We start from the raw sequence: 12,908 nt of genomic DNA on the forward strand, positions 1-12,908 counted from the left end.
ATATAAACACTTGTTTTGGTAGCCTGAACATGTAGGTCTACGTTACTCATTATTATGATCCAGACGGAAGTTCTGAGAATAATGACAGTTGACAAGAACGCATCAAAAACAAACTCTATTGAATGAATCTTCTGGTTGACTCATTATAAAACGTTTAGCAACAGTCAAGTTTAAGATATAACCATACAATGATGCTGCTCAGCAGGTGCTAGAAACTTAACCGAATTAGGTTGGGTGTACGTTGCTGTAAAAGTTCATGTTGCATGTTGTTCTTCGCGGTAATCATACCTTTACCCTGTTTTTATTAGCTGATCAAATGTTGTAAACTATACAACAGTGCTGATTTGTCACCTGCAAATCACCTGGATCTTTAGGCTAAAGATATCAAGGGATGTATCAGATTTGGGAGCATCGTTATCATTCCATTGTTTTCATTATCACTTTGTTGAAAACTGCTATATTAATCCATAAGAGACTAATATCTATGATTAATCTTACAGGCTCCAAAAACAACGTCTGTGTTTTAGCAATCGTGTCTTGCACAGTGCAATAATTCTAAGCCCGAGGGAGGGGCAAGAATTTTGTGAAAAGGCGAAGGGGAGAGGGGGAGAAAGTTTGGAAAGTCGAAGGGTGGACAAGCAATTTTTGGCATACTTTTACGGGGCACCTTTTAAATAAAACGCTCTAAAATGGCTTTTGAATACAGTACGGAAACGTTTAAATATGCCAAATGTCCTGCTCGCCACACTCGCATTATATATCTATATATGTTAACTCAATCAATAAGATTTCGCATGTACAAAGGGGAGGGCATTATTTGACAGGTCAATGGGAGGGGGTGGGTGGGGTGGGTGGTGGGGGTAACAAGTGAGAGAGAGAGCTCCCAGCAAAATTTTACAGCTCTTTAGACGAAGAACCGTCTATATTTTACAAATCAATATTGCCATTTTCAAAAAGCTTGTCATACCATTTTGACAGCATACGATATGATAAATTGTCCAACCTTCTTGTCTTTTGCCAATACGCGTTGTTATTTGAGTGCATAGTGCTGCAACAAGACTAGTGCATATAAATTCTAAGTGGATTTTTACTTAGTAAACAATACTTAACTCTGTTTTTATTGGATGATCAAATGTTGTAAGCAATATACTGGTCCCGGAATCACCTGTCCCATATCATCTGGGTTCTTAGGCGAGCGGTATTGTTTAATCAGCTGATGTAACACATTATCAAAACACAAAAAGTCGATCTATTGTCTTCAATAACGTTGAACATTTTGTCACAAGAAGTGTTAAGAGAGCGGTCGACTGCATATCCGTCAGTACACGCTTTTCAATACGGAATAAATGCTAACCTCATCGTGACATCATCCAAGCAGCAAAGTTCATTTCCCATTGAAAAAGCGTGTATTGACGGATATGCAGTTGACCGTTCTGTAAGCATGTCCCATCTTCAACTACTAGTTGAATTATCAAATTAAAAAAAAAAAAAAAAAAAAAAGTAAACGGTTAATAGGGGATGCCAAATCGGAGATATGCAGTCAAAGTAGAATTTATTTCTGTACATTATGACACCTCATTTGTTGCAATGGACCCAATATTGATATCGCAGCGTACTTTTAAATGAGAGTAACCCAAGATTTGAAAGTTGCAGCAAAGTCCTATTGCCTGGTATAAGCTCTTGTATTCAGTATCCATGGAAGAAAATGTTTTCGGCGCTCTTATGAATATTCTTCTTGTTCGTGCAATTTGGAGGAGGTCAAAACATGTGAATGTCATTATTCACATCAGTGGTCATCAATATTATAACATTTTCAAACAAAATAGATTAGCATTTCTTTGCCATAAAATGTTAGCTTTTACTGTCAGATATATCCCCTTTTATTTTTGAGCCGAACAACTACGGCAAAGCAAAGAAAATTGGAATTTACTACCAGCGCACATGTCGCCAATACGTACCACTCCTTCGGTCATGTTGTGGTACGACCCTTTGTTGTGTATATCACCGTCCCGCACGCCGTGACCTACTGTGTGTTATGAACATCGTGTATGCGTTCGACTAATAATTCCATCGTAATAATAAAGCGCTGAATCAGCCTTTAATTCAAAATCACGGATTTTGACAAAACTACAGCACTTAGAGTCTTGATTTTTGCAGGGTATATTGGTTTAATCCCGGTCCCCGCACTCTGTGCATCCATGGGTATTCATGCTCGTCGAAAATTTCGCGAAATAGGGGGTGTTTTCAGATGAAGAAATGCGATTCGCGAAACACACAAAAAAGGGGTGTTTTTTCAAACCACGTGTTCACGAAATTGAAAAAAAGGGTATTTTCATGGAGCAGCCTACGTGTTTCTGTCAGAAAAGGGTATGTTAGAAATATCCTTCGCGTTTTAGCGAAAATAGAGGTATTGTCGAAGGGCAAATAATTCGCGAAAGCGCTAAAAAAAGGGGTGTTTTTCCCCTAAAACCTTCGCGAAATGAGATGCAAAAGGGGGTGTTTTTAAAGTTCACCGACAAGCATGAATACACGCGGATGCACGGAGTGCGGGGACCGGGGTTTAATAAAGTACAATTTAATCGTGTAAAAAAAGGAATTTTAAAAATTCAGTGAGGGCGTCTTCCTCAGCAAATGTTATAATATGGCTATAATCCCATATTAAAACATTACAAGTTCAATGTTTTCTGTGAGTGTGACCAAAAAGGTCACAAGAAGTGGAAGACAAATGGTTACATCTGTTGTGAACACCTCCCAATCAGTAAATTTTGAATCTAACTTTATCACTGAAAACAACTTGCAATTGTAGCCCATTTAGGACCTTGTTGATCAGAAAATATTTAAATCTTCTTGTTTCAAGTTGACATTACGTGAATAATGATTACTGATGTGAATAATGATAATTGTTATCACATGTTTTGATCCCCTTCAAATGTATGAAACAAAAAGAACAATCCAATGAAAGCTGAACAGATTTCCTTCAATGGACATGATGGATAATGAATACAAGGTAATAAGATTTTGCGGCAACTTTCAAATCTTGGGTTACTTTCATTAAAATGTTCGCTGCGACATCAATATTGGGATCATTGCAACAAATGAGGTGTCATAATGCGCAGAAATAAATTCTGTTTCGACGGCATAACCCTAATTTGGCATACGAGCAACTGTTTAGGAATAATGGTCATTATTTAAAGGGGGACGGTGATTGCTTTTTGGTAGATGTTTACATGCGCAGTGTACTGTGTAGACGACTGAAGGATTCCACAGTCAAGTTAGCTCAATCGATAAGGCGTTTGACTGTGGTGCGAAAGGTTGCGGGTTCGATCCCTGGTGGTGCCTAGTACGCTCTCGTGGAAAAATTGAGTTAGCTTGAAATTCCCCTGGACAAGGAACTTACTGCTAATTTGTCTCGTTGTAACCCGTACGAAACTCGGGGAGCTGATCCTGGTTGCGATGGTTATTTGTGGAATGTCTAGGGTGTGCGCTCTTGAAGCAGCAAAGTCCTGAATTGTTGTTTAATGGTTTATGGAATGATGTGGGCCGTAGTGGTCAGCGACAACCTGTAAAGTGTGCTGAGGCTTGTGGATCAACGTCTAGGTGTTGTGCCTGTGCGTACAAAAAGATTCACTAACGCTACCACACATTTCCCAAAAGTTTTGTATACCATATGATCTTTGTCTCCCCTGGGGAACTGTACTTTTCAAAGGTTATGTGCCATATTATAGTGAACTGACTATAGGCCAATTATGGTTTACATTAATTTTTTCTCTCACCGAAAGGCCCTACTGGACCCAGCTTTACTTTGAAAATCTCATCCTGTATCGATGTGAATGTTTGAATACTTGGATGTCGTTAATATTAAAAACATTTAAACAACGTGTTTGTTCACAGATATTATTTTTCTAGTATAAGGAGTCGTGCAGCGGGATACAGATAGTTTGTCATCGCAAGGAAAACATTATTGACCTACAAAACAATTATCAACTATAACTCGTGCAACCATTAAAGTAATTATCATAAAATTAGTTTCCTAAACACATTTTCACAACGCTACTCTGCTACTGTCCTAGAGAGGTCCTCAGTGTCAAAACTGATTATTTTTGACGTGCAAACCATAGACTTCTTCCGTCACTTTACGTACCACCTGTGTGGCAATCCTGGTTTGCCAAATAAGTTGCGACAACCAGCAAATGAGTCAGGCTAACGTCATCGGGTAATGTTATCCTTTAACTTCGCGCCAGTTTTGAAGATATATAGATTGTGATTAACATGATTAATGCGAGCTATGGTGAGTTAGCAATGACTTTGGCTAATTGGCGCAATCGTAAAATTAATGATTTAAATTGAAAGAAACGTAAGGGTAATTTAATTAATGTTACCGTAAGCATAAAGTATAGACGAATCCAAATACACGCATTCCTACACCTGACTAGCAGCCTTTAGTTGGGTCCCCGTCGGCTGCAATGCATCCAAAATGTGAAATGATTCGGCCTTGGCGGAAATTTTAAACTGCATTCCATCACCCGTTTTACACCTTCCGCGAAAACACAGGTAGACAAAAGAATGATTAAAGTTTACAAGCTTCTACATGGTCTATTCGCTGCTGAAGTGACATAATAATCGGATTAACTACACGCGGTATCTATGCATTGATGTACTTGCGAACAAAAGGACTATGTATGAATAGATGCGACGGGATTACCTGCGGAATTATCTCCATTATATATATTATTAGCTATTATTCTATTAACCCTCTTCGTCCTTGCATCTTCTCTAGGTGTTAGGCGGCTTTTATTTGCACAATTGGACGCTCAAAACACCAGGTTGGTGCTAGCGGCTACCCAAAGATGTCCGACCAAATCTTGACCATGACTTGGCTCGTTGGATTCGTCTATATAGACGAATCTAAATTCCCGGGCTAAATTCACGCATTCCTACACCTGACTAGCAGCCTTTAGTTGGGTAGCCGTCGGCTACAATGCACTCAAAATGTGAAATGATTCGGCCTTGGCGGAAATTTTAAACTGCATTCCATCACCCGTTTTACACCTTAATACATAATAATCGGATTAACTACACGCGGTATCTATGCATTGATGTACTTGCGAACAAAAGGACTATATATGAATAGATGCGATGGGATTACCTGCGGAATTATCTCTATTATATATATTATTCTATTAACCCTCCTCATTCTTGCATCTTCTCTAGGTGTTAGGCGGCTTTTATTTGCACAATTGGACGCTCAAAACACCAGGTTGGTGCTAGCGGCTACCCAAAGATGTCCGACCAAATCCTGACCATGACTTGGCTCGTTGGATTCGTCTGTAGACCCTATCGAATAAACTCTTACTTTTAAAAATTGCATACGAATGTTTTTTTGTTTTGTTTATGAATCTTTGAGGTAAAGCGTATTACAGCATGGATTCATGTATATCACCATAATCTTAGATGTTGATTCTAAAAATGGAATGGGCTAAAAGTCATTGTGTTAAGTAATTATTCTAGTTTTTATACTGACATGAGGAGTCGGGTAAACAAAAGAGCTCTTGTATTTTTAATATATGTTGAAATACGCGCTGTATAATAATTATCTGTTGTCAATCTTGACGTAACAGGTTAATTATTTTATTTTGGTAAACGTTCAATACCAAGGTGTAAAACCCTATTATTAGTTTTTAATTGATAGGTTTCCTTTTTAGTGTGAACACAAGTGTGAAATTGGTATTAAAAGATTGAGTTCCTTACAAAAATTAAATTATGAATGTGTTAATTGATTATTAGAAATATAACTACAAACTGAGTTATAAACCCTACATCAAAATGTTTCTGGGCTTATAAGTTCTACGTCGAGTACATATTCCAAATTTGGCATACGATTAACCTTATAGGAATAATGATTATTATTTAAAGGGGGCGGGGATAATTACTTTTTAGTAGATGCCCGGGAGTAGATTTGGGTGCAAGCCTTTGAAAAAGGGAGTCATTGGGTGGTAGAGCTGAAGAAAAGGGGGCTCCATTGAAAGGTACATGGCGTATGCCAATATATGCAAATTCCCCCCTCCCCCCGGAGTGATCCTTCAACTGAGATAAATATTATGATATTTTTAAAGATTTTTGTTGCTTGTTATATTTATTTATAGCCTCGTGCCCCGCCTCGTGCTTTATAGCGCTAGGCGTGTGCCGCAGAACGGAAAGGTCGTATAAGGTCAATACACAGGAGGAAGTAGTAAGGGAGAGACCATTTCCTCAGGGGCAATTCGCAACCCATAATTTGACAAAAATGATGCCTTGGTGATATAAATCATACTGGTAACGAGCCTTAAGATGAATTCAGAATAGCTAGACCAGAATACTTTGGCTAGACTCGTCATACTTTGGACTGATATTTTGTGTTCTCAGAAAGCCGCAAATCCCTCCAATCAAAATAGAAACATATGAATGCAGTGTCATGATTAGTATCTTGAATTCTTGAAATGAATTTGTGTATGTTATTGTTATTAGGGCCTTTTTACATACCCATGTTTAATAATAATAATGAAGCAAAGAAAAGAAAATAAGGTAGTTGCCAACGGTACGCTACAGTCAATAGGCGGGCCTGGCTCATGGAGTGTTTGTAGTGGTCGAAACTGCGGCGCTCCTCACCCACCCACACATACTTTAGGGAAAACCTCGGAGATTCAAATTTGGACATTTCTTCCTGTGTAAACATAGCCTACATGTAGTTGTTTTCATTATCTCCCAGTCAATACTGATGACACTTTGAACTTATAATTATATTGTAGAAACAGTGGTGGAAAATTTTGGTGGAAAACGAGCTACTTGCCCCTCTTCGTTTCCTTTGCCTTGATTTTCTTTCATTTTGGTAAACACTAACAACGACAAAATATTTTCGATATCCTTTTAATAATTCTTTTAATCTTTAAAAGTATTTAAAGATTCGTGACATTCAAGTCAAGGTGTACGTGTCCTATTTATAGCAACATCACCTCCTAACACTCCGGGCTAACACTATTCCAGCAAAATCTTTGTATAATTTTTTCGTCGATAGCCACCGACAGACAAGGAATTATTAAAACATCAAATGACTAATGTTTCTGATTGCTTTCAAATGGATATAAAAATCGTTTTTTGTAAACATTACTAACAAACAGTACAACATCAAAATTTTAAGGCACCCTCGGGGTATGTTTGAACACAAATTGAACAGAAAAGTTCATACAAAACTCCTAAATTGGCTCAGAATAATTGTCACCTAAGATGATAGTTTTGAATGTGAGTCAGTGAGTGTGTCTGGTCCGGAGATTTACATCCTGTATGGTGTGCCCTTAAACAAAATGTGCAACTAAGGGTAACCAAGCTCAACATGTCGGCTCTGTCAGACTGACTTGAGCTATTTAAATATAATTCAAGACCGAATTTAAATACTAGTTTGCGTATGGCGTCTTGTCAACTAGACCGAAATTACCGTACTGCGCAGGTTAGCAACGCCGCGTCTTTGCCCTGACGTCCGACGCAAACTAGTCTTTTGAATTCGGTCTTTGATATTGTCTCACTTCAATCGGCACAGTTCACTTATTTCCATTTAATAAGCACACTCTTAGAAAAAAAATGGTTCTTGGCTGTCCTGTATGTAGAACCTTCCGCAAGAGAAAGGGTTCTTGGAAATTTAAAGAACCAAAAGTTCTTTCTAGCCTTTCTAGAACCCTTTTTAGGTCTAAAATGGTTCTTTCTCACCTTTCCAGAACCCCTTTCAGTTCTGAAACAGTTCTTTCTCTTTTTTTAGAACCATTTAAGGTTCCATACAAGCTTTTGAATAATTGAAGATTCAATATTGCCATTCTAGTCACTTGATGATTTGCAAAACTACAATTTGTAGTACAATTGCCATACTAGTACATAGCATTAGTAGGTATTAAAAATATAAATGTAGCAGTATTTATTTCAAATTAATTAAGTATCTTTCTTATTTTAGTTACTGCAAAAGTTGGAGTATAACAACCGGTTTGCCCCAATTAAGAAAACTTGAAAATCGTTATAATTTGCCACAGTGATTAGTTTTGTTTTAAGTGCCAATATTTAGGATTCCCCGCTGATAATTGCTAATAGTTACGGCACGTACTTCCCGAATCTCCCGCTCAAGCAATATGTTACATTTAAAATAATATAACTCGAAGCTTCATTAACAGCAGTGGTATTACATAGGTTCGACCACATGCAGACTTACTCAAACATGCCATATACCGACTTGAACATGTTGACAGTCAAGTTCAAGTTCAAGATACATGGAGTTATCATCACACATCGATTTAGTGGATAAAGCTCGGTGAAAACAATCGATTCTGGAATATAATACACAATGGATGCATGATGGAAATAAAATGGGAATCTTTACCACGGATCTCTACTCTTTTCGACAAAGTCTGTATGGTATTTGCACTGATATTTCATGATATTTGAAATTGGCATCGTTATACTGACATACAATTGGGCGTAATTGGGTTTTTTTTCAACACTAATGCCTAGGCTATACAAACTTTACTTTCTTTGGCCATGCATGCTTTGGCCACTGTTATGATGTTACCAGAAGTCAACCAAAAGCCAAGACTCCGTGCAATAGGGGGCGCAATTTGACAGCACCGCGCTATTTCCTGTGATGAGTTACTATCATGAGGAGTAATACGGTTATGATGAGTAAGATCCAATCCTACTTTAGTAGGAGGAGAATACGTTCAACTATTGGTGGCGCGCATTGTGGTGGTCCCTGGAGTTTCAACTGTCAAAGATCCACTGCTACTGAGTTGGTTGTTGGTGAAACTGTTGCAGTTGATCATTGGACCCACAGATAAGAAGTTGCTGCAATTGAAGTCACTGGTGCACTATTATAGATGGGAACTCTACACCTTTGATAAACTGCAGCTGCAGATCCTCAAAGACATTTGTGGATGGATTCATATTGCAGTTAGGATATCACTATTCCTGCTGGATAGGAATTTTAATCCCTTTTATATTCTGCTTTGTTTGATCAATCTTGGAGCTGCAGCAGTCAGCTCTTGATTGACTACACCACCAGGAATCGAACCCGGGTCCATATACCGGATTTGTATAACGCACTTTGTAACAAGTGCAAACATTTCTAATATATACTGTTTATTTCACAATGGACAGAACAATGCTGTTTCTTTGGATTTGCATCGCGTCTCTGGGATATTTCTCTCATTTTGCAGAAGCATGGTAAGAAAGTTGACTTTTTCTTAAAGATATTTTAAAGATACAGAAAAATAATGTTGCTCACCTAACATCTTTTATGAACTTGCTTTAAAAAAGTCGTTTATTTGATTTGAGATTCCAATAGACTGTTTCATTAAACCTTTAAATTAGGCCTACACTACGAAAATGTGATATCTACTTGTATCAGAGAACTTGAACACGATTTGACAATATCTTTATCAACTTATTATTTATGAATTGACTTAGCTTTCACGAGGAGCCCAACTTTGTTTTATCATTAATTTACATGTAGACTTCCAGAAACCAAATATTTCAATTTTTAGTTAGATATTTTGTTTTCATTCTCTGAATTGTGACGAATCACGCGGGAAATAGTGATATTCTCCATGCCGTGATTAATTCTTGATCATTGTCATATCTGTTAATTTCTTCAATCTGTAATTTCATTCAATTGTAGCACCTTTTAGGTGCGATATGTAAGGCACGTGATCGGGATCTATATCCTCATAACACGTTCATTTCGGATCAATCTGAATTAGGCTCTTCCAGAAAAAAAGAACACGCCACCCCTATAGAGGAGTAACTTTTCAATCAAAGATATGTCTGGATTTCTAAGTCTGCTTTCTGAAAACGACTGGAATTCCAGTTCCACTGTCACTTGAAAAAGCTTGGAAATCCAATTAAATGAAGGAAAAATCACGGAAATGTCCAAAATGAGCTCTCAAATTGAGGATTTCTGATTTTGAACTATTTTTCTGCTGGATTTTTTCGCCTTTGGACACTTTAAAAATCTGGATTTCCAAAAATCACGACTGGACAAAAAGTCCGGAAATCTGAACTCCTCTATAGGGGGTGTGCATCTATGATGATGATGGTGCGTCTACTGAAACACGATCGCAATGATCTGAAACCGGTTTGATTTGGTTTTGTTGCGTGCGAGTGTCGGTTTCTCCGGAATCATACAAATCAAACTGATTCGGTTTGCAACGCGTTGTGTGAAAACGATCTGATGTCAGCACCTCCAGATCATGTTTTATAAGAAAACAAATCCTGACATTATTTTTCAGTATCTTGGACCCTTGATTAATATAAGCACCGTTTAGGGATGACTTATTGCTATAAGCTTTTTTCCCTCTTATATTTCATAAAATTATTGCCAGTTTTTAAGAAGGGCATATTAATCATTACGTTGTAGGCCCTATACATTTGACAGATTCACACTGTCATTTCCCGATGACTTGGTTAGTAGTTTTTCAAACCTTCTTAAGGGCTGGGGTATGAACGTTTGGACAGTATTTATTTTGGGACATTAGAGCACATCAGACTTATCGAATTGCATTCTGAATACGAAGAATGTCATTCTGATATCAAATAATTAAGATTTTTGAAATTCGCAATTTAATACACATTTTATGGCAAATCATTAAAATTGATATTTTTGATATTTAACAGTACTTGAAGTAAACTTTATAAATCTGATGATTTATACTTAAAGTGTATGTAGGTGGGATGAAAAGCCGACGATCAATTGAAAATTTGACCTTTCGTATTGAAGATATGGATTTTTTCCCAAAACACCAAAAAAATTAGGTCTTTTGGGGAAAAAATCCATATCTTCAATATGAAAGGTCAAAATTTTCAATTGACCGTCGGCTTTTCCTCCCTGCTACATACACTTTAAGAATATATCATTAGATTTATATAATTTACTTCGAGGACTGTTATATATCAAAAATTTGAAAAATATCAAATTTTTATAATTTGTCATAAAATTTGTATATATATTGTGATTTTGTCCCACAATAAATACTGTCGAAACGCAATAAACGCTCATTCCAGATCCCTTAAAAAGTTACTGAAATCGAGTCAGTAAAATTATAGAAAAAATTAAAACAGATTTCATGGTGCAAACATGAGATAGTTTTGTCAATCAGTAAATTATCAGTTTCTTACAAAATATTGAAATTGTTCTTAGTCATCTAGTCGGTGAGATCACAATTTATTGAATTAATTCGATAAGATTTATTTGATTTTGTATGTAACTGCTGCGTTGCGCCAAGTCAGACATCAAAGGCCCATTCAGTGATTTGCTCATCCGGACGATCGTAAAGATTATCAAATTCAGCTGAAAGCCGTCTATTTAAAATAAAGTAAAGCATTTCACATGAATCTGTAATTTATATGCTGACAGTATAAGTTAGCTACATGTATTTTAAATGGGGCTTCAATTCCGTCAATACTGCTGTTTTATTTTTTTGCCAAATTTTTCATTCCAAAAGTATCATAATTATAACAATTTGAATGACTTATCCTTCACTTTTAAGCAATTTATAAACAATTTTAATTTTTTTACATTTGCGCTGGGATCACTGAATGGTACTTTAAGGCAACTGACCCGCGATCGTTTTCTTGTATATATAACTGTCAAAAAAAGTTACCTGGTCGTCATAGTAACGCAAGTTGTTATTTTCTCAAGTAGGATATTTTTGCTACTCCAATGGGAATTTATTAACGTTTAAGGAAGCTTTTCATTTTGTGAAATGTTCTGGTGACATGATATGAAATTGTAAGCCATACCAATGTGTTAGTTCGCTACTACTAATTTGGTCACATCAAGTTGTTTTAAGTAGTACAGGATGTAATATAACATGATAAAATCAGACATATCTAATTTGCAGTAGACAGCACTTGTTAAACGATTTCCTTTGTAAAGCCACATATAACTTAGAAAGAGAGCCAGAGAAAAAGAAACGTATCAACTGATCTTTGCTTAGTACAAAAAAAAATAATGTTCAACAAAATATTAGGCCTACTCTATATACATATAGGTAAAAGACACCTCATTTGTTGGCTATCCTAAAATAGAGGGTATTCAATAAGGTTAAGGTAACACGGGGCAATTCACATCATAATTAGAACTGTTCTCCAAAATTGCTGCCACTTCAATTGTTATACCGCTCCGGTTATTATTGCTTACCCTCTATAATGAATGTACATTATGCACATTATTTCCATTCCACAAACATGACAAATTTGCGGAAACAAAACTAAATTTAATTTATATGAACACAAGTCCTCATTTATTAAAAATGGAAAACAATATCAAATATTCCTATATATTTGTTCTAAAAATTTGATAATAATATAAACAGTAACCTGTTCTTGCCATGCTTGTCAAATAAGTTAAGTAATTAATTCGGGACAAGCAGACATACCTCTTTAGTAGGACGCACTAACGTTGCGACTGAATGTTGAAGTCTTGAATCAATACCACTATAACCTACCTGCAAACCAATGCTTCCAGCTGCATCGTTAGTTCATCAAACTTAACAGGTTTGTCTGGTTGTCTTGATTTAATTATTCAGCTAACTTGAACATTGAATTGCATAGAGAGTTTACACAGGACTCCGTCTTCTCATTATAGACGCTGTCATGTCAGTCCTTCGTGGACATCTGTAGTAGGCGTCAAATCGATCAAAATAGTTGTATGACAATACAGAGATGCACCTGCTCATCAACAGATATGGATGGAATGTTGTACAGGTGTAACAGGTGTATTGACTGTGTTTCATATAATATGGCTACTCTGTGATGACGTCACGCTGACGGACTCTTTAACTGTGCCGCCTTTTCTTTCTTTCTTTCTTTCTTTCTTTCTTTCTTTCTTTCTTTCTTTC

The 12,908-nt window shown here is 36.7% G+C and overlaps 1 protein-coding gene across 1 annotated transcript in view; it reads left to right on the forward strand.

Moving 5' to 3' along the window:
* The first annotated feature begins 8,728 nt into the window (after positions 1 to 8,728).
* The window catches only part of LOC140140044 (uncharacterized), a 110,740-nt gene continuing 106,560 nt past the window's right edge, over positions 8,729 to 12,908 (forward strand). Inside the window, exon 1 of the mRNA XM_072161855.1 lies at positions 8,729 to 9,234. Within this exon, the coding sequence (XP_072017956.1) occupies positions 9,161 to 9,234 (74 nt within the window). The 5' untranslated portion in view covers positions 8,729 to 9,160. The remainder of the gene's footprint in view (positions 9,235 to 12,908) is intronic.

Source organism: Amphiura filiformis, chromosome 18, assembly GCF_039555335.1.
Source record: "Amphiura filiformis chromosome 18, Afil_fr2py, whole genome shotgun sequence".
Lineage (NCBI taxonomy): Eukaryota > Metazoa > Echinodermata > Ophiuroidea > Amphilepidida > Amphiuridae > Amphiura > Amphiura filiformis.